A 27325-nucleotide genomic window follows, 5' to 3' on the forward strand; every position below is an offset into this window, starting at 1 on the left:
TGAGCCACAGAGTAGCCGGCTCGCTATTGATGACAATGATGTCCGCTAGCTGTCACAGGTCACCATGTAAGCTAATGGCCTGCACTGGTGGCTGTCCTATCCCATTTAAGCATTCCCTTTCATTTTGAAAATGATCCTCTCTTAAAATCTTAGCTCAATTAGCTTATTCTTAACAGCAGTAGCAGGAGCAGGAATAGCAGAGGCGTTATTTAACCCTATAAGGCTCGAGGTCACAATTACAATTAGCACAATTTTGCTAATTGTATTGTTTTTAATTGTTTGTATTGTATTGTTTGTATTGTACTGTATTGTTTTTAATATCTTCCTGCCCAGGGACCGCAGATGTAAATTATCTATATAGCTAACTCTGGCCCAACGGTTGTGTTGTGTATGGCCCCTGTTAAATAAACAAACAAACAAACAAACAAACAAACAAATAAATAAATAAAATGTAATTAGAATGTTCTTAATTTAACATTCTAATGTCGATGTAACAATCACTACTGATAAGGCAATGGAGTTGTAGAACTCCGATTTAGAATCTTGAAAAAAACATCCCAAAAAGCCTACTCTTCAAAGGGTTTAATACACATTACTGCAGAGTGACTAATAATGGGGCTTACTGACACTGGCGACGGCGAGGGGCTGACAGGGCACGACTGCCAGAGCGCCTCTCTCCGTCTGACCTTCAATCCCGCCGTCCTTGGTCCGGCCCGCGGGGGCAATTACAATCAGCGCGGGCTTAAAGGGGGAGAGGCGGCCCCGCCCCTCCCGCCCCTTGCAAATTGCTTGGCCGGCGTCCCCGCTACATCAGCCGGCGAATACCTTAACCTCGAAGGCTCTTTCTTCACAGGACAAAACTGTGTCTGAGGGCCGTAAGACGCACGCCCTCCCCCCCGAGCCAGCGCAACGCAACGCAAGCGTCTTCCAGCTTCCCCGCCCGTGCAAACACGCCGCCCACTTCCTGCCTGCCTGACTCCGCCTCCTCGGTTTGAACCTGGCTGCCGTAAGACGTAAACGGACCTGAGCTCCTCCAGCTTGCTCAACTTCAAACCTCAATGTCGGTTGGCAGGTGGCCGTGCGAATAAACGCATCATTTGAGAATTTTCTGAGAAATGTTGCAACTGCACCTCAACATAAGTAATTCTGGTTAATGGCAGCAACGTAAAGTAACGAGCAATGAGCTACAGACAACCAGAAGTAAACTTCATCAGTCACATAAATCTTCACATAATAATGACCAAAGCTGCTACTTTAGCACCATCACACAACAAGCAGCCAGGTAATGGCTAATGGCTAGTATCTTTGAAACGGTGCAAGGAATTAGAGCAATGATATTTCCCCCAAAGCATTCTCACTCACCTTGTTGCCTCCCGTGACAAACTGCTTGCTGCTGGGCCTGCCGAACTGAGGGTGCAGGGCCACGGCCTGCGGGACAGAGAAGCGCACCGGTCACCAGTTTTGGGCACCCCGTTTCTCCAGGAAGCGCAGAGCATTGACAACACGCAGCAGAGAGGATCACCAGGAGAGAGACTCAAAATGTTATAAGTGGAAAGAAAAGACATTTGCAGTTATGGTCTGATGATAAAGTCATTTTAATGTAGGCATCTCTATACAGAGTGCTTTGGACCTAATACCTCTTACAGACTTTCACTTCATTGTCTTCACTTCCATAAGGAGCCATTCGCAGAATTCTATTGCACACTAGTATAGACTACCTTCTGTTCACAACTGAAATATGGCTTTTCCCGTAATCCCAAACATGTATTATAAGATAAACGAAGCCACGAATTTCAGGAATTCCTGTGCGCTCTATTAGGGAAAGCAGACGCGGGATCGATAGGGAATTTATCCGCTGCGCTGCCGAGCGAGTGGCCCTCTCACCGCACGCTCGGCGTCGAAACTACAAACCAGCTGCGACAGGAGCGAACGGGGGGGGCGCGTAATCCGATCTATAATGTTAAGAGATGTGACCTCAGGGGTGGGGGTATAAGTGAATAATATAGGGATGAGCCATTGTCAGATCGCTGTGCCAGCACGGGGGGAGGGGCCGTGAATGTGTGCGCGTGCGTGTGTGTGTGTGTGTGTGTGTGGAGGGGGGTGGGGGGTGCATCATGCCTGTATTTCGTAGTTTTAAACAGACTTTATCACTCCTTCCCTTCCTAACTTTCTTTGACCAGGAATACGGTTTCATGTTTTATTGATGGGCGTCTTTGTGTGCTGCTGGCGCCCGTGACGCGCAGACGCTTGTCTGAGCCGCCTGATCCACTCGCAGCGGTAAGGCTTCGTGCTCGGCCTGCGCGTGGCCCACCCATCACCTTCCAGTCTCTCAGAGGTGCCTATCACACTACATCGGAAAGGTCCTTCAGAAAGCGTTGCGCGTGATTGCTAATTACCTTATTACGTGGCCTTATTACGGCTAATTTGAAAACAGAAGCAAAAGAACAGGCTAATCAAGCTTACCATGACCCTGAAGGGGCTTCACCAAAATAAAAAAGTAGCAGGTAATACCTGACACCCAACAGTATCGTACTTTGTAAGTAATCTGTGAATAAGAGACAGGTAATTGCCCTCTTTGGTTCCAGAAATTTCCGACCACAGTACAAGTTGTGTTCCATTCATAATATACTGACTGTCCCAAGCCCCGGAAATTCATTTTGACCTGTGTAGGGGGTATGCGTCTCCAGTTTCCAATCTCTACGCTACAAGAGGCATTTAATAAAATAAAAATAAAGACTATTTTTGCATCATCTTTTTGTCATCTAAGATACTTGCATTATGTCAAAATATAAAAATACTTAAACTTTTTTTTTCCACCGGGTGTCAGGAAGATATGAGGATCGGAGGGAGTAAAACCGCCAGTGCGCATTAATGCTTCTCCTGAAAGACGTTTTTAAGCGGCCTTGTCAGTGCTGTCCGAGTGGTGGCCTCTCTCTCGTCACTCACCTTGATGGGGCAGTCAAAGTGCATGTCGAACTCCGTCTGAGAGCAGAGCCCAAACACCAGCACCTGCCAACGTGACAGAGGAAGACAGAGATGAGGGTAAGTTCAGAGCAGAGAAGGTATGCTAAGAGTAACCTCAGGTGGGGATGGCTTAATCTCAGCAAGACCATCAAAATCATCCACAGAGATCAATATTAGTATTTGTTATCATCATTTTATACATTTTTTTCTCCCAATTTGGAATAACCAATCATATCTCAGCGCTCAGAATTGAGAGAGCACAGGCAATCACATGACGTCAGGCGGCAACTCTCATCGCATCGCCATCGAATCCAGAGAGCACAGGCAATCACATGACGTCAGGCGGCAACTCTCATCGCATCGCATGACCCCTCCTGACGTCGGAATCGCATCGCATCGAATCGAGCCAGCAAAGAGTAGGCACTCTCACCCTGCATATGAATAAATTCAGCACTTGAAGCTATGCGAAAGATCCATTGATCGTTAAGAGCATGTGCTTATTACTACACAATCCTTTCCTGATACAGTTTTATATCGCCATACATTCACACACGTTTTTTTTTTTGTCATTGTCTCTAATGGAAGTAAACGGAGTGGGTGCAGACAGATGTGGTGTCATTGAGGGGGACAGCCACTCCAAAGCAATCCCCTACTCCAGTCACAGCTGGGAGGGGGACACTCAGAATATCCCTGAAACCAAAACAAAAGAGGAAATGGCTAAAGCTAGCATGTGGCTCATTTCACCAGCCACATCCTGAATGGCGCATGGCTAGACACACCACTTCCTGACCCTGCCATCCACATAACCCGAAGAAATGAAGCTCCTCTGGTGACAATAAGAAGCTCACAGAATTTATTGCAGGGGGGGGCATGGTTTGAGGCTCTTTCCCTGAAGGCCCCCTTACCAGAGGTAAACAGGAAAAGCACATCCCCGTAAGTGCCTCCTCTGTAAATGACACATTTTCAAAATGTTGTGTTTTGCTGTCTGAAGGAACGTAAAAATGGCTTTCAAAACAGGATCTGCTATTCGGGGGAAGGTCTCAACAATTAGGGGTACTAAAAAAAAAAAGAGCGCTTCTTTCTGTTCGCAGAGGTTCAAACCAGACCATGGCAAAGCTACGCATGCAAAATTATCCATTTCAAACCCAGGACTTTGGATGGAACAAGGTGATCACAGACGTGTTCCCTGGTGCCATTCTTAAAGGTACATGTCCGTCCCTAGTGCAGGACAGTGCAGTTTACATGCGGGTGTGATTGAGCTGCTGTCCTTAAAACACACAACAATGATGATACAGTGTTAATATCTACAAAAATGCTATTTAGGACATATCAGAGACAATTAAAAGTGTAGGAGAGGTACGATGGTACAAAAGGCTGTAGGCCTCCATAGACTTGATTATCCCTTACTGTTCCCTGGGTCAGTCCTATTTGATTAGATTACATTTTTGATTGTTCAACTACTATGTTCTATTGCAGCTACTATGTCAAATAACATATTTATGGTTGCTGAGGAAGTCCTCAGAACTACATAACAGCAAAACTAATACAACATTTCTTCAGTTAAACTCCAGGGAACTGTACTACTTAAGCAGTATCAATTAAGTAATGTAATCAGATGAGATGCTACAGAATTCCCTCACACCATAGGACCTTCTTTTACTCATTAGAAAAAATCTGTTTAGATTAAGCTTCTGAGACATAGATGTACAAATGTAACAGGAAGGTGATTTAGGGGACTCACTTTTTTTGTCAGAGAAATACCCTAAGTGCACTTTCCATTACCGCACTCGTAACCAAGCAAACATCCTCATCTCCTGCTCTTCAATGTCAATGTTTTCAGGCTATGATCATCTACCCTGGAAATTGGATTTGGTTCGGTTCCCATGACCAAGCTGAATTAAATTGAGTGTAATTAGACAGGCTGGATCTTCTCAGACTAATTAACCGTATTGGACTAATTAGACCCAATATACAGACAACGTAATTGGGATGTGATTGGACTTAACGTCTTGTGGTTTTCAATGAAGTTCATTGAAAATTCATTGAAAAGGGTGCCATAGAAATAAACTATGGCCGGCTGTTTCACTGATAGCTCTATAAACAATTCAAGGCATAGAAATTTGTGAGAAATGTGATTTTTTTGTTATGTCCGTTTCAAGGACGTCTTGCATTCAACTAAAACCATCAAAATTCCAAGAAGCGCATCCCAGAACTTCATTGATTCATTTGTTTTTTTTTATTTTTCATTTTTTTTTTTTACTTCGCTTATTGTCAAGATTTAATTCAAGTTAAGCTTGGAGGTAGAAGATAGGTAATGTGCCAAGAAAAACCATTCATCTCTCAACGGAGCTGGAAGCCACCTACAATGAGGCGGCAGATGCTTTTCATCGTTTCCGCGCACACGTTACAAAAAACGCGGTAAGACACAGTACAAAAAAACCTCCGGCGAGCAGGGTCACAGAGGCTAATTGTTAGCGCGCATTGCAAAGACAGACGGACATTCTTGCGACAATCCTGGTTTGTGTACCCCTTTCCCCTGTAGCTCAATGAGCTTACAATCCCCATTCACCGAGACGGACATTTACTTTCATTACAAACATCCAGCGTCTCAAAAGGATCACAGCCTATTATTTGACCCCCCCCCCCCACCCCCCCCAAAAGAGAGGGGCCTTGATTGCATTACCGCCTTTCTTCAGGGCCAGTACTTACAGTCTCCGGGTCGCTTCCATGAACTGCGCGGTTTCGCGGCCGCGGGGTTCAGGTCTTTTCGCGTTCGTTTGGCTCGCCCGGAGGCCGAGCCGCTATTAGCGCGGGCTACATCCACTGTTTCCTGCGCGTGATGATAATGAAAAGGAAACCAGGCGAGCCGCGCTCCTAAAGTCCTCCTCTCAAACTGCTTACTTACATTTTTATTTTTTTTTGGGGGGGGGGGGCGCTATCTGCGAGATCTGCTCTTTAGCGGGAAGCTTCAGGTTCACAGCAGACCGCGGCGGACACGGGCCAACAGTGAAGGAGGCATCGATTTTAATTGGTGCCGCCTTTTCCAAGAGGAGACAAGATCGTGTTTTTTTTTTTTTTACCAGCCGGGCGTGATTCTGGGGAGAGATACCGGGGCCGAACATCCGGGCCGCGCGATCCTACGCGCGTAGCGATAATCGGCGGGGAGAACCAGATAACAGCCGAGGCGCGATCAATAGAGGGGATATCAATGGGAGGCAGATGTGTAGGAACACGGGGAGCTTTTCTTAAAAAAAGGTAAAAAAAAAAAAGATGGGGGAGTCTTCTTCAGTGATAAACTCCACATTGAGTGGCCTTGTCAGGATCAACTCAACTGGCACGAGAGGGACTGCTGAAGAAATAAATCTTGTCATTTTGTATGTAAAATGATGATTCGTGTGAGATAGCACGGCACAACTCCCCCCTCTGAGGAAAGGAGGCTGTGGCAGTAGAGGGCTCTTGCATTTTCCACAACCCGACTGGCAGCCAGCAGTTCAGCTGATAACCACTAAGTGTCTCTCAGCTCTTGCTGAACTCAGAACAAGGTCATTGGCTCTGACTGACAGGCTAATAATTAGAAACCAATCATAATCCAAAAATTATTGAGTGGACTAGAAGTTTCTGATAATGGAAGAAATGACGACATATATGAGCTTTCTCTTGAACAAACGTCCGATGACATCCACTTGGTGTACAGTATGTGGATGGACAGTTTCCTGTAAACAAATGATAAGTTTTCACAATATAACAATCAATCCATTAAGATGAAAACCCAATTATAGAATGTTGACCTTGCTTCCTTGCGAATACCATAGCTTTGGAAAGTGATATTTTAGCTTTAGATATTCAAGGCACTATGTGCCTAATTACTGACTATGTCAATAAAGTTGTACAATAATTAGAAATATAAATGTATGTATGAATGAGCAGAAACAGACGATCATCAGTAATAATGAGATAATACGGAAACGATTCCGATACTCTAAGAGAAAGACAGCTAATAACTGTTCCATTAATGACGTAAAAAGGAGGTTGTGTCTTGATCCTGAATGAATGGCTATACAACTCAGCTGCTGAATATGCATTTACTGTGCAAGTGTAAACCTACAATAAAGCTCACAGGCCCCGGAACACGATGGCATTAGCAGATACGTGCTAGCAATGCACACACAACACTATCAGGATGGAGAACCTTCTCAGAGTTTTATTACATTTACAAAACAAGCAATCGTTTCTAGAAAACTGTATTGAAGGGGCTTCTGAGTAGCTCATTCTCTGGAGCACAAATACACATAAATTGAGCAATTGAAACAGGGAGAACATAGTAGTGCTTTATAAATAAATGCCTTGTAATTTCTCTGGATATTTTTTTTTTATATAGTGGAGTAGGAGATTACCAGTTCAGTGGACTCACTGGACTCAGTGGACTCAGTCGACTAGGAACCAAGACCTAACCCTAAACCGCCTGAAGTGACTGGATTTTCCCAGCAGACAATTAGAATATGCTCATCAAATATAAACTACTATACGTTATTTTGAAACCAGTAGAATGCACCATAGATAACTGCAGTTCTATTGTTCATGAAGCTTATCAAGGACAAATAATAGTCTTACAATGGATCCAGAGTGAAATCAAAATATGCGCCATTTATGTAATAGGTGATGCATAGCCAAGAGAAACTTTAACTGAAATTTTCACTAGGGTCTATAGAAGATAATATAACATAATAATAAAATACTAATAAATATTCATAGAGCCTGATATAATTATATTAATATTATTCTCTTGGGGCTTCCTGTATGTCTCCATGCAAAGCAAAATGAGCGGCCGAATGGAATTCTGGGAAAGAATAATCTTGAACCACTATCACTGACTGCAATGTAGTTCCCGTTTTCCATTTTGCGGTAGCGGGATGGGGCTCTCCAAGGATGACATCTGTCACCACCTCCACCCCCGTCCCAACAAGGGTCACCACATTTTTGAGAGGAAAACGATGAGGGGCACATTTATGGACATAAGCAACCAGAGAATGACTGGGGATAAAAGCATACTGCACACCTGGCAGTAGTTTTACTCAGAACGGCGTTAATTAAAAACACCCTCTGTGGAATTCACATTAAAAGGGACAGAGAGGTAAGCAGTTATTGAGCCTGAATCGATTCCTCCTCAAAGAGGTTAACTGTGATCTGAACAGGTCAGGGACTTTGCATTATCCGCTTTCAAAAATTGTCATTCTATGAAGACGACAACCAAAACTGTGCTACACAGAAGACCACCACAAAGCCACAGGTAAAGAATATTACGGGAAATTTTAATTTTTTTAATACCACTAGGGGGCATGAGAGAGCTGACCATGCTGCTCCAGATCGAGAAGAAAAATGGAATGTGAGGGGGATTTATGCCCGAGTGTGGGGTGCAGCAGGGAGACAGCGCTGAACCGTATTTCTGTCAGGGCAAGGCTGAGCAGTCTTTAGTAAAAGGGTCTCCTCGCTGCTTGTAAGGGGGGCTTGGTTACCTGGCCATCTTCAGAGCAGACGCCCACGTGTTCGCCGAACTCGTCCAGACTGATCTGGTTGACTTTCACAGCACTCTGCTGAGAGAGGAAGGAGGGAGTGTCAAACACGCGCACTTAGGCACGCATGTACAAGCAACTCATCACAACCCACAGACACACCACCTGCAAAAAAATGACCTTCACACTTAAACATAACTGCTACAGCCCACAACAATGATCTTTATCAAATTTGCAATAGTAAAAGTATGTTGCACATTTATCTGAGCAGGCAAGCGATAGAGAACACCATTCCTGTAAACCACAAACTTGTAAACTTTCTTCTGTGTAAAATATGGCGGCTTTGAAATGTCTCAAAAAAGCATTACTCTACAGAGATGCTCAGGAGAAAGATTATATATTTTGAGTTTATATACATAAAGACGGTATATTCTGCACACTCAACCTGTCCAGACTTGGGCAATGAGACAAGTTCTGAAGTTCTTGTCTCCAAAAATGTGCTGGTGCAGGAGAGACCTAATAACAACATGGTGTAGTTATCTCAAGTAAATCTATCAGGGCCATCAACACAGTCACAGAGCTATTAACCATAGCACACATAAGGTCAAATTGAACACGCTGAACCTTGGATCAATCAAAGTGAACTTCCCCCCCCATTGTTTGCATGCTTAGATTTTTTTTCATTATCATGAAATGTACTCTGAATATACTCTAAGAAAAGCACTACATAAATAAAGTTATTTTTTATTATCAATAATCTGTTAGTGGGTTTGCAATCATCCCTGTGTAAAAAAAAAAAACAGACAATTGACAGACACACACTAAAAAGAATGTGGCGGGTATCTTGCGTCTGAGTTGCATTAGAACTTGGCAAAGATGAGGACAAACAAAAATGGCGCAATTTGCAACGGTACAGAAAACGGCGAACCGAATGAACCGGCAAACAAAGTCAGCAACCGAAAGGCTACGCGGTCTGGACGCGGTTCCATTATCATCCGGACACGGGCGTTTGTGGGGAGAGAGAAAGGTGACAGTTTTTTAAAAACTAGTAGGAAACCTTTTAAACCGTGGCTGGTGTGAGCTGCCCCCCTGCATTAAAAGTGTAAAAAGCTGTTTCTGAGGTCACCCTGGGTGGGGTGGGGTGGGGGGGTGGGGGGGACTTGGGGAGGTGATTCACGGTGGTTCAAAGAGCCACTCTAATGCGCTGTACGTCTAGGGAGGGGGCCGTTGCTCAGGCGACGGCAGGGGTCGGAGGCGTTGTGACAGGCCAACGGGGGGGCTGCCTTGCATGCTGTCACTGCTCAGGAGAAATTCAATCCCTTCCTCTCCTTTATTGTTGGTGGATGCAATTAAGAAATTAAAGGGGAAATCAATTCTGAGTTGAGTGGAGTCTCATGTGCGCCCCCACGGGGCTTCCTCATACCTGCTATTCAAGGTACAAAGTTCCATTTCAATAATTTTTACTCTCTTTATTGCAGTGAACTTGCACTGTACAAATTTTTTAAAAGCCGTAAGGCAAAACATTTATCACATTTTTTAATACGCTACAGCAACAGTTTCCGAAAAAGGTTACTTTACATTTCTAATCACTTTTATAAGGTGACTGACTCTGCAGATTCAGTGCAGACTCACGTGATGAGTGAGACTTAAGTGGTTCTTAATTTCAGCCCTGAATCTACAAAATCAACTGGTAAGAGAAGCAGCTAAAATCCACCCATGGCATACATTTATACCTGAAATATTCATTATAAAACACGCAAGCAGCCATTACGGGGGGCCGAACAGAAACATCCACCTTGAAGCCATGAAAGAACAAATCATTAAAAGTTCCATGTTGATATGTCAAGCAGGTCTTCGGGAGAATGTTTTTTCCAAAAATGTCAGACAATTCTATATGATGGACATTATCACTTCTAGACTTCTATCTGTGTTGTTCTTGAGAGAAATCCAGCAAGCCTGTTCTCAAGTATCTAGCCCAAAAGGGGGAGGATTTATGATTTAAAAAAATAATTAAATAAACAAACAATTAGCAATGTCAGGGGCCCTAATAATAAAGAAAGCAAAAGCTTTTCACATCATTACATCAACGCATCCTTCCAACGATAGCCGAGTTTATTCAAAGAGATTAAAAGCTAACCTAAAACTATTACGGTTTAATGGGTATCCGTGGACGAAGGCATAAATCACTGTCGGCCCGGCAGGCCTGCTAACGCTAATTAAATTTGAGATGTTAATTCAGTATCGAGCTCAATTAGCATCGATATCAGCGTGTGTCAGCAGGGCGCACAACACAGTCTTCAGCAAAGGCAAGGAGGTGTTGACTGGAGGTCTCTGGCACGGAGCAGCTGGGGTCATGACTCCAGAACGCGTCCGGGGTGCCTCGTGTTTTGCTGGCAGTATTCACGCAGGCGCACGTGGCTGTGTGGTTAGTACTGCGGCTTCCGCTGTTATCATAAATATCTTTGTGTCTCATGCAGCATTTACTAGCACACTGATTTCTGGGAATTATTCCTCAGAAGTCCTAATTACTTAACTGTAGCTATTAGCTCAAGAATCCCGGAGATATGTAGAACGAAATTCTAGCCACTGAATAGCTGATTTACCCCGGTGGTTGTTCTTGTCATCAGCGTCTCCGTCTTGCACTGGGAAAGTGGTCAGGCTCTACAAATGGAGATGAGTGTGAGGTGCATACTTACAATATCATACTTCTGAATGACATTCCCTTGAACATCCAGCAGGAAGACCTTCCCAAAGTGTGTGCCCAGCGCCAGAAACTGAGGAGGAAAGAGGAGAGGAGCCAGACCTTTACTGAGGTTCGGATATTGACAGAAAAGGGAAAATGCAACCGCAGGTTCAGAAAAAACTGAAGATTGAAAAAGCACCTCTAAGCAAGTGACAAGCAAAACAACCTGCATACTAAAATCTGACTGGAACAAAATATAATAAAATTAATAATATAAATACAATTATCTCTCAGGAAAAGATAAATACAAATTTACCTCTAAATACACACTCACACAATTCACCCAAACACAAGTGTGACACCCGTGCGTATCAGGTTCAGACCAAGATGGACCCTTTCCCCAGTAAAGCTGTGACTGTGACCCTTCAAGACCAAGGGGTTTACTAGTGACTTGCATCTGAGCGGCTCACAGATCACACTGACAAAACCCCACTGCACTCTCCATGGTGCGAGTCAGAAGCCCGCATGAGGCATTCGGCGCATTGGTCCAGCAGACAGTGAGCGGTGTTTGTACGTGTGCGCCCAGGCTACATTGTGTGTGCGCAGTACTGACGGACTGGGCCAGGGAATTAAAAATGCACTCTGCCAGTCTCGGGCAAGGAGGGGGGGGGGTAGGTGGGGGTGGTTTTGGGGGGCTGGGGTGGCCTCCAGAGCAAAAACTGTGAAATTGCAGGGGGAAGCCCTATTTATTAAAAACACAGCAGTGTGAAATGGCGTTTTGGACTATTCTAAATGCTTAAACATAATAAATGCGGCGCAGGCTGGCCTCCTCCACGCGCCACCAGCGACTCTCCATTTTCTCCTCCTTCCCGTCTGCTGCCATCCCGTTTCACTCTATTATTTTTCCATTCCAGACTGTGGTTCCCCCTCCCTGTGTGTGTGTGTGGGTTGTGTGTGGTGGGGGGAGAGTGGAGAAAAGATTTTGGGGTGTGTGTGTGTGTGTGTAAGAGAGAGAGAGCATTGAGGTGTGTGTGTGTGTGTGTGTGTGTGTGTGTGCGTGTGTGTGTGAGTGTAAGAGTGTGTGAGAGATACAGCATGTGTGTGAGTGTGAGAGAGTGTGTGTGTCTGTGTGTGAGAGAGAGAGTGTGTGTGTATGTGTGTGAGAGAGAGAGTTTGTGGGTATGGGTGTGTGTGTGTGTGTGTGTGAGTGTAAGAGTGTGGAAGTATTTGTGTGTGTGTGTGAGAGTGTAAGAGTGTGGAAGTATTTGTGTGTGTGTGTGTGAGTGAGAGAGAGAGAGAGAGAGAGAGTGAGAGATACAGCATGTGTGTGTGTGTGTGAGAGAGGGAACACAGAGCTATTTTTGTTTCATACTTTCATACAAAGTAAAAAGTAACAGATAAACGTAAAAGATATTTGGTAAATATTTTGATTGCCTTAAGTTGTAGAACGCAATGTAAAGGAAACATTAAAAAAAAACCCTGCAATGACTGCGCCAGTGACTGCAAATATACCTTTCAAATTTCAAGTGCGGAATATCCATCCGTACCTGTCCACAACCTGCTTTTGACACTTCCATGTCTAGCAAAAGAAATATATCTTGACGCAGTGGGCTGTGCATTTAAGAAATACACAGGCCGGGCTTCTCCCGTGCCTTGGATGCAAAGTTACTCCTCGAGCCAACAATTCTACGATCCATCCGACCGATGCCCTCCTTTCTCCAAACTTCCTGCGAGCCTCAGAAGCCTAAACAATCCGGCTCAACCTCCAGGACACCCGCAGGCACGCAATGCAAAGGAAATATTTCTGTAACAATATTTCTTATTTATTTATGCTCTATTCTATTTTTGTACATTTTTGTTGAGTTGTCGTTTTATTTAGGGTGAGGCCATGTATAAGCCCCTCAGGTTTCTTGCCTCTCCCTGTACTGTTTCACTGTTTTTGGGTCTCTTCTGTTTCCGTTTTGTATTTTAATTGTACTAAATAAAAATTTTTTTAAAATCTAATCACTTTCCAAACATCGTGATACCACCACAGCTGGGCGTCTAGGGTGGTACATTAAGCTCTATTTATTATGCAATTCCAGCATATATATCTGCTCCCAGGTACTGGATAGCTCATGTCCTGGCGAGAGAGAGAGAGAGAGAGAGATGCTTCACGCTTAGTTAAACTAAGAACAGGCCACAGTAGACTGGCGGAAGGAAGGACGCCATAAATTTATAAAGGGGAAGCTTTAAATTGTAAATAGTGAATCCTGCATCGTAAATCTACCGCACAGGCACAAAAAAAAACGGAAAAAAAAAAAACGGTTATATACTGTTTATGACAAAGTTGAACAGCGATGCGAAGCTCAGACCGCGGGCCCGATTCCTCTTCCAGCGGGCCGGGCGAACGGGCCGGGATCACAGCGCTGTCCACTCAGCTCCCAGCAGGGAGGGCTTTAGGGAGGAGAAATTAAAAAGGGGCAGGGGGAGGCTTTTTGGTATTAGATTAACTGTGCAACCCACCGCACACTTACCCCCCCCCCCCAGAGCCCCCACACTGCCTACCTTGCTCAGCGCTGCGCCACCACAGCATGCTTCAGTGCAGTCTATAATGAAATGCTTATATTTACAGGCACAGCTGAGCATGTCAAACAGAGCCCCCGCAATCTCCCCAAATAAAATAACACAAAATAAATAAATAAGAGGGGCAACCTTGCGAGTCCGCGCGGGTTTTAAAAGGATTTAACAAAATGGAATCGCGCAAATGAAATTCCTATTCGGGCACTTAAAGTATGAGGCAACATTACGGGCAATACGGGGGTGTTGGCGGGTTTTACGGGGTTGGAAGGGGGGGCCGTGTGTCACTGTAAGGTTGAACGGAGGACTGGGGAGAGGGGGTTGGGGTGTTGGGGGGGGGTTGAGTTGGAGATTGGGGGATACTTGCGCACGAGGAGTGAAAACAGGGGAAGAGAGGCTCATTGGAAATTCAGCCCCGCAATGTCTTTCACTCTCGCAAGGTTGCCTTTTTTCAGCATGAAGGAGAGGAAAAGGAAGAAAGGGAAAAAAAAAATGGGGGGAGAAATCCCCTGGGTAAAAAAAAAAAAAAGAAAAAAAAAATCAATAGTGGTTAATAAAACATCAGGTGTGGAGACATAACTAGGTATGACTATTCCGCTGCACAGGCCTGCATGGATGCACTCGGTGCCATGGCGATTAGCCATCCAGTGCAAACAGGCCCTTCTGAAAAATGTGATGCTTTAAAAAATGAAAAACTAAGGAAAAAAAAACTGTGGTCTGACCAGAGACACAATAAAAATGAAAACAAATAAAGGCCCAAGACTGGAAATAGGTGAAGGAGAAAAGAACCAAGTCAAAACGATAAAAAGACATGCCGCTTTTCCTAAGTTATAAATACTTGTGAAACTGACTACTAAATGAGGTGTTATTTAAGTTGGTGATATGTCAATACTATTTCATTTAATATCAATAAGTGATCATTTCAAAACATTTCGAAAATGTTTGATTGTGAGACATGGTTGATTCACAGAGGATGTCTACAAAATCCATCCTTAATGACAATAGACATTTATTATGACAATGTTTAAAATTGTTGCCATTACAATGTAACTAAATTAGTTAATTTGATATGTCTGAGACACCATTCCCATGCTTAATCAGTCAGACTGTTTTCATCTGAGGGTCTGTTTGATTCGCAATAGGAAAGGTGTGTTTATACCAGTACAGTGTAAATCGGTACTGATGCACATGCAGTAGCCTTGTTAGACCTGTAAAGGAAGATGGACGAGCATCTGCCCTATAGCCTAAACAGCGTGCATATCCATTTGGTTAGTACATTTTCACACACACAACCTCTTGTACTTCTGTATAATAATGTTGCTAATGATTATGATATCGAGGTAATATGGCCGTTCACTATTAATGAATAAAAAGGGTAACTAAAAGACGGCATTCAGTCGAGCGCATCCCTCTGCCAACACTATGCAACTGTCAAGATATGCCAGTTACACATCGGATATTCGCTTAACTTAAAAAATTTCTTCCACAATCTTCACACCAGGCGATGAATGCATTTTCATGACTGTATGAAATTTTAGTCAGTTATTACAACACCATGGGGCAGATTAGTAATATATTTGTTCAGTGGCAGAAAAACAGTTCCCCAGCATGCCCCAGCTGAGAGTCCCACAAAGTTTCATGGTGTTACATGCCTTCATAAATATGTCCTTTTGTGAGAAGCCACGCTCACAGACACACGCCCACAGACACACCCACCCTTTGGCCAACTGGTGTGAAAAGTTGACCAGTCCTTCCTTCGCCCATGACCAAGCTTTCGACAAAGTTTCATGCAAATCCGTTCATAACTTTTGTAGACATCCTGCTAAAAGACATACAGACGAAATGGGGCGAAAGCATAACCCCCTGTCAACTCTGTTTGAAAAAAAAAAAAAATACATCCAAAATTTTAAACAACATGTAAAAAAAGGAAGACTATCGTTGGGAGCCACGGACGTCCTGACTCCTTCACACTGCAATGCAGTTCATTCCACATTGCTATCGACTAAAAGTCCAGTTGGTATTTGTTTGTTCTGTTCAGGTTAATGAGCTTAAAGCTATATGGCTTTAAAATCCATGTAATTCTGAATATGGTGGGAACAGGCCATAGGAGTAGACTTGTTATGGAAATGTCTCACTGCATATTAATTATTCAATGTAAAAAATATACCGATACAGTAACAAGTGTTCAAAAAATATAAAGCAATCATATTATCACCAGAATTATGTACCCATGTAGCCAGCATCCACCTAGCTGAATATTTGCAGATTAGAAAATACATTATTTAAAAAAACATACTCAGCCATCCAACTGAATTCATCAGCATGGTCAACTGAAATCTTATGTATCCAGGAAGACAACCAATGCCTCAAAGCACTAATGTGATCATCTACAGAAATGGCTAGAAACTGTTTCATGTTTTGGTAAAAAAGCTTAGGCATTTTAAAACAGAGACTTATTTTTTTCATCATATGCTACAAAGTTACAGTACCGTTCTGGAGTAAAACTAATGTATTTCTCTTGTATAGTATATTTGATCCCTTTATTTATTTATACATACTCTGCATATATTTATGAAGTAAATTAACTGCTAAAAAGCACAGGTACATTTGCAAGGAATGATCAAATTGTACCTTCAGTTTTATAAGGCATTTCTGAAATCATTATTTGTTAAAATATTTGTTGGTAACTATTCATTTAACCTACCCAGGTATTTTACATTGTATGTGTAAATACTGGAATATTTACTCAAAACTCTCTAGGTCTGCTCACTAGATCTGCAGGTACATTATCCACACGAATCACACATTTTAAAATGACTTAAGGTTGAGTTCAGCTTCGAGGGCCTTCGCCAAATGGAAATAATGTGTGCCGTTGTTTATATTTGGAAGTTCCATCACAGCCTGTGGGTGAGCCTGTGCCAATGGAGTAGAGTGTGATGACCTTAAACAAAGGAATGAGCCGCATCGATAAACAGCAGAAAAACGCGCACATTAACGCTGTGCGAACAAATCCATGCACCAAGCGTTTTCAGTGTCTGCGCTGGTCAAATGTACTCTCTTCTCAGAGATTTTGTACCCCCTCTCTCAAGGGTTAAGGTTGTTTCGTAAACTGGGCTGGAGTTCAAACAGAGTACAGTCATAATGCACAACTGTTCTCCTGTGTAGAACACGGACAAGGACATTTTTCAGGGACGGATGAGTATCTCGACATCAGTATTGACAACTACAAGGAAACCTTGCATAGTTGCGAGGACACCAATCCATGAAGAGAAAAGGCCACGTTCCATTTGTGCAACTCACAGCTACGTTTGAAATGAAGTTAAGAAAAAAACGCTCAATGTCACACAGCTGAGATATCAACCATCAACCCGTGTGTTGAAGCTGGGCTGAAGCTTGTAAGAAACTGAAAAACCTGCTTCGTAGAACATTTTTCACTGTAACGTCATAGAAATGTAAAACAATTCAAATTGACTATTAATTTATTATGACTGTTAATTTAAACTCATGAGCTCAGCCACTTATATATTTTTTGTGTTTTTATATTTTCTCATTACAAAAGTATTTGTTAAAAACAGGCTTTTAGCCATCCACTGTAGTTGGCTTCTCACTGGAATTATCTCAGAAAAATTGTAGTTTTTACTCTTGGTCCTGGAGGTGCAAAGTCTAAAGATAGTAGCTGAGTGACATTTGAGTTCCGGTGTAATCAATGAGTCTAATTACGTTCTGATTGGTCATGCATATCAGAATCAATAACCCCTGTTCCTTGGCCCAAGCATGGAGCCATGAAGAGCCTTAAAAAGCCAGGGAACAGCCTTTACCTTATCATGTACGGCCATGCAGCTGGCTGCATCCTTCTGCAGGATCTCTGTCACTCCATTGGCCAGTCGCTCATATTTAAGCTTGGGCTCCTCTTCGCTGTCTTCTTCCTAGAACAGACCAATGACATGCATATATGCTCAGCACCTTGTTTAGTCACAAACTTCACAATAGGTAACAGACCAGAAGCCAAGTAAGTTCTTTTTGGCCCTATGGCCAAACATGTCTCTAAATGCCATCCAAACACATCCATGTTTTTTCATTTTAATGAACCAGTTCAGATACGGGAGTGGTAGTATCTGTTACAGATTTGAGTCAATATGACTCAATGTCCGTGGAAGAAATATACCATTCCTTGGCATGACACTTGATGTTTTTTTTTTGTTAAGGGTGAACTGTGTTACAAATGGGATTGAGCTAATTGGGCTAGCTAGTACTGTAGCTAATGAGCAGTCTGGGCGAGCTCAAGTTTTACTTGTGTGGAAGCACAAAGTTTACTTGACTGTTGTTTTTTTTTTGTAGTATTAATATTCAATCCATTCCATCAATGAAAATCATAAACAAATCACAAAAAACTCAAATGTCTTCCAACTCGCTGTGGAAACAGCTGGACAAGCACCAAGTGAGCGTGAAAAGCTACCTGCAAGAGGAGGCTAGGGGGCTGCTAGGCGGCACCATGCTAATACACTGGGTTCCAAAATCCTAACCAAGGCAACCCTTTGGGCAAATGCATACTCGACTGTAGAATCACCACTTTTTTCATTCCTGACAACGGAGAGAGGGACGTTTTTGGTCAATTTGCTTCTTCGTCATCTGATCGCCCTCCTCCGGTCAGTCGAGTGGCCGCAGTCCTGCAGATCAGAGCACGTTCTTCCGAGCTGTCCCGTATTGACCGAGTAAGCTGTAGCAATGAGCTGGGCCTACAAAAACAACTGGGCAGTAGTCCAAATTGGGAAAATAAATAGGGTTCTCTTTTTTAATAAAGAAAAAGAAGTGCTGTTCACAGACCAAAGCATTCATATAAACTCACAGCCATCTACACCAGCCACTAGTAGAGGAAATTAATCTGGACAATCTGGGCATTTAATTTATACCGAATATACCACAGATGGCAGTCAGCGTTAAAAAAAAAAAAAGCTGTGGGAAAGAGTCGTATGACTGAGTGGTGTTCTATGGGCGGGGGGGAGGGGGTTTCGAAACCCAAAGTTCAAATTCATTTCAAGATCAAGTAGACACACATGATAAATCATCAGTGAGTTAAACTCTTAAAGCCCAAAGGCCATGAAATTAGATGCCGGCATCTAACAATAACATTGTCTTAAATTATTGCTTTTATCAGTCATTGATTTAAGGTGCAGGTCTATAACCCGTACAGTGTTGTTTACTGAGTGAGGCTCCCGTAGGATCAGGGGACACGGTCATTTTGGTACAAATGTGCTCTTTATTTCAAGCTTTGAACCATGTCTATACTGTACAGTATATAGCCTAGTTTTTTTTTTTTAGATAAAGGGGTTAATTTAAGACAGGCGGATTCTTATAAAAAGCCCTGGATTTTAAGTGGATTTTAATGGGTTAAACAGATTAAGTATTTTACAAAGAGCAGTCCAATTCCCCCCTTTAAAGGTTAAGAAAAAAAAATAAGATTTGGAAGAAGAATGCCCATTCCCCCTGGTCACACTGCCAGTTCTCGGTATCGATCCAGTAACCTTCCGGTCAAGGAGTCAAGGAGCTCGCAGAACACCATGCTCATTACAGAACCCTCCCGTTACGCGCACAATGCAAGCACATTTCATTTCCCTGGGTTGCAGTGGAGGCAATAACACTGAATGGCATTGCCAGAACCTTTTCAGAACCTTGTTCATAATGCATGAATAATGTTTCCATTCCTGGGATGACACTGTACTCTTCAACATAAACCACAGTGTCTATACTTTCAGAAAATTTCCATGGGTTACAGTTCATGTAGCTTAATTTCTCAGGATGCCGTTTTGCTGTACTCCATTTTTAGACGCTGGACAGAGATAGCCATTTACGAGAGAATGTACAGTGTCTGCTGCATGCAACACCAAATGTATGTGTGGCCAAAGTGTGGATCAGCGAGAACAAATAAAAGAAGAAAAGTTTCATTTTCAATAGCATTTTCTCTGCTCCCACTCAACCCAATGTCCATTTCCTGTTTCTCCCAGACATGAAATTTCTAATGCTTGGACATTTGTCACGGTCTACAAAGCCATTAAAGGAGTAAAAATGTCTTTACCAAAGGGGGAAAAAGGACTCTTTCATATCCCTTAATTTCAAACACTAAGATTTCCTCCCTTGTCGCCGTTTGCGGTCTCCTGCTGTTGTAGACGAGTGTCATTCGATTCTTTCTAACACTTTTAATTGGAGCCCAGGGGGCAAGTGTGACTTTTTTAAATCGCCTTTTTGCAAAGCTGTGGGGGTGACTGGCAGGATGCTCCTTCTCCTTCTTTTGCTATTTTTACTAAAAACATCACCATACTCTCCCTCCATAAAACAGCGTTTCCAAACATTAAAATATATCGCTACTGAAGAAGTGAGACCTCTGTTTCATTCCAGTCATGTCATTAAAAAGAAGCAAATGCAATTCTTCACGTTCCAACTCAAAAGCAGTTGATCCTAAAATGGTAGGGTGTGATCAGGCATTAATGCGGAAGGCAGAAATTCCGGAAGTGGGGCTGCTGGGTGGCTCATCTGACACCATGCTGTGGTGCACGGATGAGCCCAATGGACCTGGATCAAATCCAGACCATGCCAGCACCTGCGGCTGGTAGCTCCATATGGCAAGGTGCATTTGGTAATTGCGTCACACAGGGTACAGGAGGGTGCAATCGGTTAGTGAGCCACGTTTCATTACTCCCTAGTTGATCACCCCCCCGGTTGATCAGGCGCTCGTGGAATTTATGCTAAGGCTGTATATGAAAGGTCTTCCTCCAACGCAATTCTGTGCGAGCTTGGTTGTGGGCTCCAGTGTGAAAAGAAGCAGGAGAACCGTGGTTGTCCACACTCCCGAATCAGCAGTGTTCCCGCATGAATGTAGCAGCAGGTGCAAATAGTTGGACATTCCAAATTAGGGTGGGAATTGGATATGCTGGCAGCCATCGGGGGGGCAATACATTTAAATGTTTTCAATGTAAAAAGAAAAACTGGAAACCGGGCAGAGTAACTAGTGTGGAAAAGAAGAAAGAGGTGTGTTTTCACCTTTGTGTCTCATCTGATTTTGACCTGCAGTGGGCCACGCAAGTTTCTCATGACACCACGGGGCCTTTCCATACTGCAAAAGACCAGACGAGTGCCTTTGGCAGGGCCCACGGAGAAAAAAAAAAAAAAAAAAAAACACTTTTTCTATCAGCGACGGACAATCACCGGGCACCTCTCCACATCTCCCGCGCTGCATCAGGCCGTCTGTCTGCTGACAGCCCCCCACCGCCCCCCGCCGCCATGGAAGTGGCGGAACCGCACACAGGAAGCAGCGCCGCAATAAATAACTAAACAAACTAGGCTTGTAGCGATTCCACGGGATGCAGACAATCACAGGCTCTCGGGCGCGCGAGCGGAGGGTTCTGCTCGCGGATTGGCGGCACGGAGCAGAGCGAGGAGGCTAGATTTCATTTCCGAGGCAGGTTGTTTATTTATTTATCGTGCGTTGTTTTTAAGGAGGGGGAATTGTTTGCTCACTGTCTTCTTGACATGCCATTCTCCGTATCACTAAATGAGAGGTTCCATCTTCTCCTGACATGTATTATTTTATTTGCTCTTTCATATACCTGCTGTAAAAGAAGGAAGGAACAGTCTAGAATAATATTTGGACTTCACTACCACATTCACCTGTTGTACATGCCCATATGACAGAGTTATTATACTGTTTTTTGTTATTTTATGAATGCTGTTCTTCAGAGTAAGTTATAGCTTATGGCTAACTTACATACTTACACGAGTTAGAAAAACAGATCCAATCAGTAAACACCAATTATGGAAAACCAACAGTTATCTACCCAACACGCAAATTGTTATCAGTAACATTATTTTTTTCCATTATTATTGTTATTTTTTCTACATTCTACATCAACATTCTACAATTTTTCAAATGATCTCCTTTTCAGAAACGTTATCTTTGGAATCCTTTGCGAATAATTTGATTTGTTCTTGGTCTTCTATAGCTATAACAAACATCATGGCCTTTCCCACACTTGAGCGATAGTGCCTGGATGTGCCCCTTTGTCAATTTTGGATATTAGTTTCAGTTTTATTTTATCAGAAGAAAATATGACTCATTCCTTTTAACGCTCTCCTTTTGCATCAGTGCTAATAATCTTGACAGGTCTCATACCAGTTTAGTTGACTGGTCAGTCAACAACATTGGACAGACATTGTGTAAACTCTGACTTCAATTTACCCACTTCTCAGTCTAATAGTTGAGTCATAATCTACCACAAGCACACATATAATTATAACTGGTTTTCTACAAGATATAGAAGTTAAATGCAGCTTTGTAGTAATGCTAAACAACATAGCAAGAGAGCTGTACTGATTTGTGAGGTGAAATGAGCTTCAATTATGCCCAGACTAGAAGTCCTCATTGGGCAGGTTGTCAGGATATTGGTGTAATGACAATGAGCTTCTGACAATGAACAGCAGTTAATAAAACAATGAAAACAAAACAATTAACATGCTGGGGAAGTAAACTTTCGTTAAACAAAACTATGCACATCAATAAATCGTCATCAGATGCACAGTCCAGCCTTTCATGAAAACATAAAGAAAATTGTGTTTACCAGTTAAAGTTACCAACATTGATTTAGAGCTGACAGGGAGAAATCAAAACCTCAAATAACACCGAGGTTTCTTGTACAGACAGAGCTGCCAAGAGTGAACTCAGCAAGGATGAAAATGAAATGAAATCAATACTTTTACTTAAATTTTAATGATGCAGGCAAAATTTACGCCTGTCTTGACTTGAAGGAAGACTTTGAAATGAACAGGGTGACATTTACACCCTCCTTGTTGGGAAAGACATGCAAAGAAACTAAAGATAGCCCTTCATGTTTTCAATTAAATTTGATTACATCTGAGATCTGAACTTCAAAATGCTTAACATGAAAGAAGACCCATTCATTGCAATGATGGCGACCAATAATTATTAAACACTGTAAAGAGGGCACTACAAAAAACACAAATACAAAACTCAATGTGTGCTGGAACATACAGTACAACATAGAGCAGTGGTTCCTAATCCTGCTCCAAGAGATCCATAGTCCTGTAGGTTTTCACTCCAACCACAACAAAACACACCAGATTCAACAGCAACAGATCTTGTTGAACTGCTAATTAGTAGAATCGCATGTGTTAAATTAGGGTTGAAATGAAAACCAGGATGGTAGATCTCCAGGAACAGTGTTGGGAACCACTGACATAGAAGGACAGAAGCAACAACAGCCTCAAAACCACTCAACCTGACAGGATAGAACTGCAACCGAACAAATAAAATGCTTTAGGCCTATCCCTTGACAAGCCTTGCTTCCTATTGGTGGGTTACAGTACTGAAATTGTCATAGCCTGAACAGGTCTGCATATACATGCTTTGACAGATGCTTAGATATACACTAATCTTTTCAGCCATGTGCCAAACTGGCATGACCTTGGATTAGGCCGCTTAATGTCATTTCTGCTCAGCCATCTACCCAGTCTGCTAAGTTCACGCACCCAAGGAACCGGCAAGACAGACAGAAACAAGCCACCAAACCGCTGATGTCCTGCGTACAAGTAAAACAGACTGCCGCACTTACAGGTGCAAAAATCTCTCTCACAGCCTACAGGTCTGAACCCTATCAAGCATCAATGAATTAATTTGGAATTACAACAGGGTTTTCTACGTCCAATGACTAAAGTGAAAACTGACTGACTCTGTCGGGAAGGAATGGCATCAATTTCGTCCAGCAAAATTCCAGACACTGGAAGACTATGCCACAGAACACATGGTGGCCCAGCAACCTATTAACTAACTTAAAAGTGACTGCCATTTATTTTTTTGTTTAAAAACAGTACTGGACCTTTCACACCAGCAAGACAACCAGAGGTGACTTGAAAATGTCTGAGCTATATAGCATAGCTGCTGGTACTTGTTTACATTTCTCGCCAACTGTCCTCAATGTTTTATACTGATTAAATTTGCAGAATATTTGCTGGTCATCCTCAATAAAGGTTTCTGCAGTCTGTGGCCCCCAAAGAAGAAAAACCAAAAAGAACAGAATGGCTTGACCTGAATGTGGTCTTCAACTAAGATTTGCCTAGGATTTGCTGGCTGTTTAGAAGAAAGGTATTAGGACCACATGCTTTTGTTAGCTGTCTTTTGCACAATCGAATGATGCAAAGATACACAGCTGGCCAAGAAACACATGACCACTCAACTGCCTCATAACTTTTGCTTTCTAATTCTGTATAACATGGGATGTAATTCCTAAACAGATCACGCGATATCAATGTAAATACCGCCACATTAAAGCTGACAGTCTGCACTTTAACCTTGTATCCATTGTTTTATTTCAAATCCAATGCGCTGGAGTACAGTCCAAATAGCAAAAAGTGTGTCACTGCCTAAATACTCATGGACTGCATTGTATATTCAATATATTAGAATGTAAAGCTCATATATTCAAACATTTGAAAATGCATAATTTCCAGGAAATAACTGGGTGAATTTAATAATAAACAGTTTTTTGAGTTCTCAGGTGTTACATAGCCTACTTTATCTCTTCAAAGCATATTCAGGATAACACGAAAAATGTGCAACGGTCCCCTGATTGGCTAAGTATGTAAAAATGTTCACCAAGTACTGATCTATGACATCATATGGAAAATAATAATACAGAATGCCAGAACAATGTTATACCAGCCTTTAAAATAAAATCTAAGGCTATACTTTTTAAGGTTGAGATTAAATGTGACAGATGAAGTAGACATAATGGTTTGTTTTGTCTTTGGCTTAGGACATGCCTAACAATTATACAGCCATTTACTATTAGCAGGCATCACTGTTTTAGCGAAATGACAGATCACAGACAGGTAATGAATGTACATGCGAAAAAAGATATTCTATACCTCAGAGTCATCTGTTGATTCTTCACTTGGCTTTCGTCCCTGAAAAAACAAACAAGAGGAAATAATTTAAATTTTATTTCATAACAGATGATATCAAGAATATGTGATTTATTCAGTCATCCAGTTTAGTGCGCTTTTCCACACGTTAGAATTAAAAAAAATGTAACCATCTTTGTTATTCCATAAACTACATTGAACATGGGATTTTTGTAGTTGCATAAATGAAAAAGGGCTCTAAATATTCAAAAGAGCAGCTCATTAAAATGTAATTGAAGGTTAAGAACCTCAAAGCAGAATGACAAAAATAGTTTTCTCTTTCTATATGCATGTAGCGCATATCCACAGCCAACGTCTTAAATTATTAAAACTAACAGACAACTGGCGAAAAAAGCCGATTAATTAATGTGCTGACCGAGTCGGAGATGTCTTAGTTTGCCTTCTTCATTCACATTGAGCAAATTATCTAATCTCGCGCTGAAAAATCATCTGCGTTACGTTACTGTGTATATGCCATGCAAACCATTTCCTCTCTTTACCAAACTTTTGACCTGAGTATGTCATACAATCTAATTCAAATGAAAGATATGGCAGATGCAGCGTTTCATGGGCCTGTATCAGTGTAAAAAAAAAAAAAAAAACCCCACAAATTTAACGACGAGTGTGTATGTGTGCAACGTAGATATAGCCTATATAGAACACCCAAGCTTACATCTGTTAGCCATTGAACGGAGTAACTGTCAGTCTACTGTTACATGTTTGACTACTTTCTTGACAACTTCTCATTCCTATCTAGCCATGCAAAACAACAAATCCAGTATATCACATGCAGATCAAGAATGATGGCCAGCAGAAACAGATAGCTGGCAGAGCTGGCAAGCTAATTAAATGCTTCTACGAAGCATCCATCGCAGCTCTTTTGTACAGGCACTCTGCTTTACTTTACAGCCTGTAGTAGCTACAGCACAACAAATCTGAGGCCAGCTAACTGATAGCTACTTAGATTTTTTCCCGTTGGCACTGCACTGCCCTGCTAAAGATACAGTGCACTACGCTAACGATAGTGGTCAAACGATGTTAGTTTTTTACTTGAAAACATCGCCTCATGGAAGAAAAAGAGTTGCCAAAAGTGAAAATATATATGGCAAGTAAATAAACGTATTTATAGTTATATTTGTCATGCATATAACATTTACCTGCACCTCTACTTCCGCCATGGTAAAGATGAGTGAAATCACATGATAAAAACAGGAAGCTAATGGCTATGTTGTCTGGGACTTGTAGTTTTTTGCAGCTCGGTCTCACGACATTCACGCAAATGCGCACTAGCCGATGGCACTAGACCATTGAACACTTTTTGAAGCTCATATTCGAGCAAAGTGGTTTTTCTCGAGAGGTAATGGCCCACTATCTTCAGCGTATTATTTAATAATACACAGCGATGTACGCAATGGAAATTAAGCCATCTTCCATGAACTTGATTAAGTTCATAAAGCAAGGAGCCTACAAGTTATCTACGCATCAATTATATGTTCATTTAAAATGCATGCGAACTGAGATGTCGACATAGAAGATATTTCAAAAGTGAGTTGTATTGGTACGGTATAGCAATGAAAAATAAAAACAGTATGCTTTTAAAATAAAATTTAGAAAACATTTTTTTTTTTTTAACTTGCGAAATTACGCGCGTTATGTAATGGGACAGTTAAACGGAGTAAACATGGGCTACCTGAATTTTTTCTGGCGTCCTTCGCCTGTGCTTGCTGAAAACACTACGGTATTAAGTCTTGAGACAGAGGTCGCCACTGTGCATTTGAAACTGTTTTGTAGCCATTTCAAAGAAAACTCGGGAGTTCCCCTGTGAATGTATTTTTTCAGCTATTTTGAATAAAAAGATAGCCCACGGATTGTGTAGCCTATTATACATTACCAAATATCCATTATGTTGTGGCCTTCAAGTACTTCTACTTTTGACCTCTTCGCAGTAATAATATTTAGCCTAACTCGTAACCTTAAGCTACATATGCTTTTTTTGGCACAGAGTAGCGTAGCATATCTGAAGCAACACGGTGAACTTCTTTCGTCGGTTTGTTTATATATGGTATACAAAAAGTAAAAACATTACTTTTCAGTGTAAATAACAGTAAACGCTAGCTTTCACAACATGCAGTGTGTGATTTGGGTTTATTTGGTTAATATATTTATATTTCTCTTCATTATATCCCGCACCCAAATTTAGGTGTTGATAGTTCAAAAATTATCAAAGGAGGGTTTCTTTCGTATTCTGCCTGCACAAATGCACAAACGAATGCCAATAAATGTAAATCGTAAGAATCATTCCCTGTATTTGGAATTCGTATTTTAGGTCATTGTTAGCTAATTTGCTTGCACTATTTTTATTTTTTATTTTTTTATTTTTAGTTATGGGCTAAACACCTTTAGTCGTTGATTTGGGATTGCTGTTTGCCAGATCTGACACTGTTGCACATTATATCAGGTGAACAAATGTGTGTTTTTCTTGTATTTTAAGTCTATCTGGAGAGCGTATGTATGCCATTTCTTGAGTGCAGTCAGACCACTGATGTTTTATATTCTATGTTTTCTTATTCCCATACGTTTGATGCATAATACATTTTTTATTTTAATTTTAATCATATACATTATTAGATTAATTGAAACA

General features: G+C 41.9%; 2 protein-coding genes across 4 annotated transcripts in view; one reads left to right on the forward strand and one right to left on the reverse strand.

The window, feature by feature from the left end:
• The window catches only part of vps41 (VPS41 subunit of HOPS complex), a 46815-nt gene extending 20861 nt beyond the window's left edge, over positions 1-25954 (reverse strand). Inside the window, exons 1-7 of one of the 2 annotated variants that reach the window (XM_064330802.1) lie at positions 25842-25954; positions 24649-24687; positions 17535-17642; positions 11171-11248; positions 8478-8552; positions 2947-3009; positions 1363-1428 (exon numbers count right to left, since the gene is read on the reverse strand). In XM_064330802.1, the coding sequence (XP_064186872.1) occupies positions 1363-1428; positions 2947-3009; positions 8478-8552; positions 11171-11248; positions 17535-17642; positions 24649-24687; positions 25842-25862 (450 nt within the window). In that variant the 5' untranslated portion in view covers positions 25863-25954. Of the gene's footprint in view, positions 1-1362; positions 1429-2946; positions 3010-8477; positions 8556-11170; positions 11249-17534; positions 17643-24648; positions 24688-25841 lie in introns of both variants that reach the window. The other variant, XM_064330800.1, reaches the window with a different exon arrangement.
• The window catches only part of pou6f2 (POU class 6 homeobox 2), a 132316-nt gene continuing 130940 nt past the window's right edge, over positions 25950-27325 (forward strand). Inside the window, exon 1 of one of the 2 annotated variants that reach the window (XM_064330810.1) lies at positions 25950-26041. The gene's annotated coding sequence lies outside the window, so the exon portion shown is untranslated. Of the gene's footprint in view, positions 26230-27325 lie in introns of both variants that reach the window. The other variant, XM_064330809.1, reaches the window with a different exon arrangement.

The sequence above is a fragment of the Anguilla rostrata genome, chromosome 4 (assembly GCF_018555375.3).
Source record: "Anguilla rostrata isolate EN2019 chromosome 4, ASM1855537v3, whole genome shotgun sequence".
In the NCBI taxonomy this organism is placed as follows: Eukaryota; Metazoa; Chordata; class Actinopteri; order Anguilliformes; family Anguillidae; genus Anguilla; species Anguilla rostrata.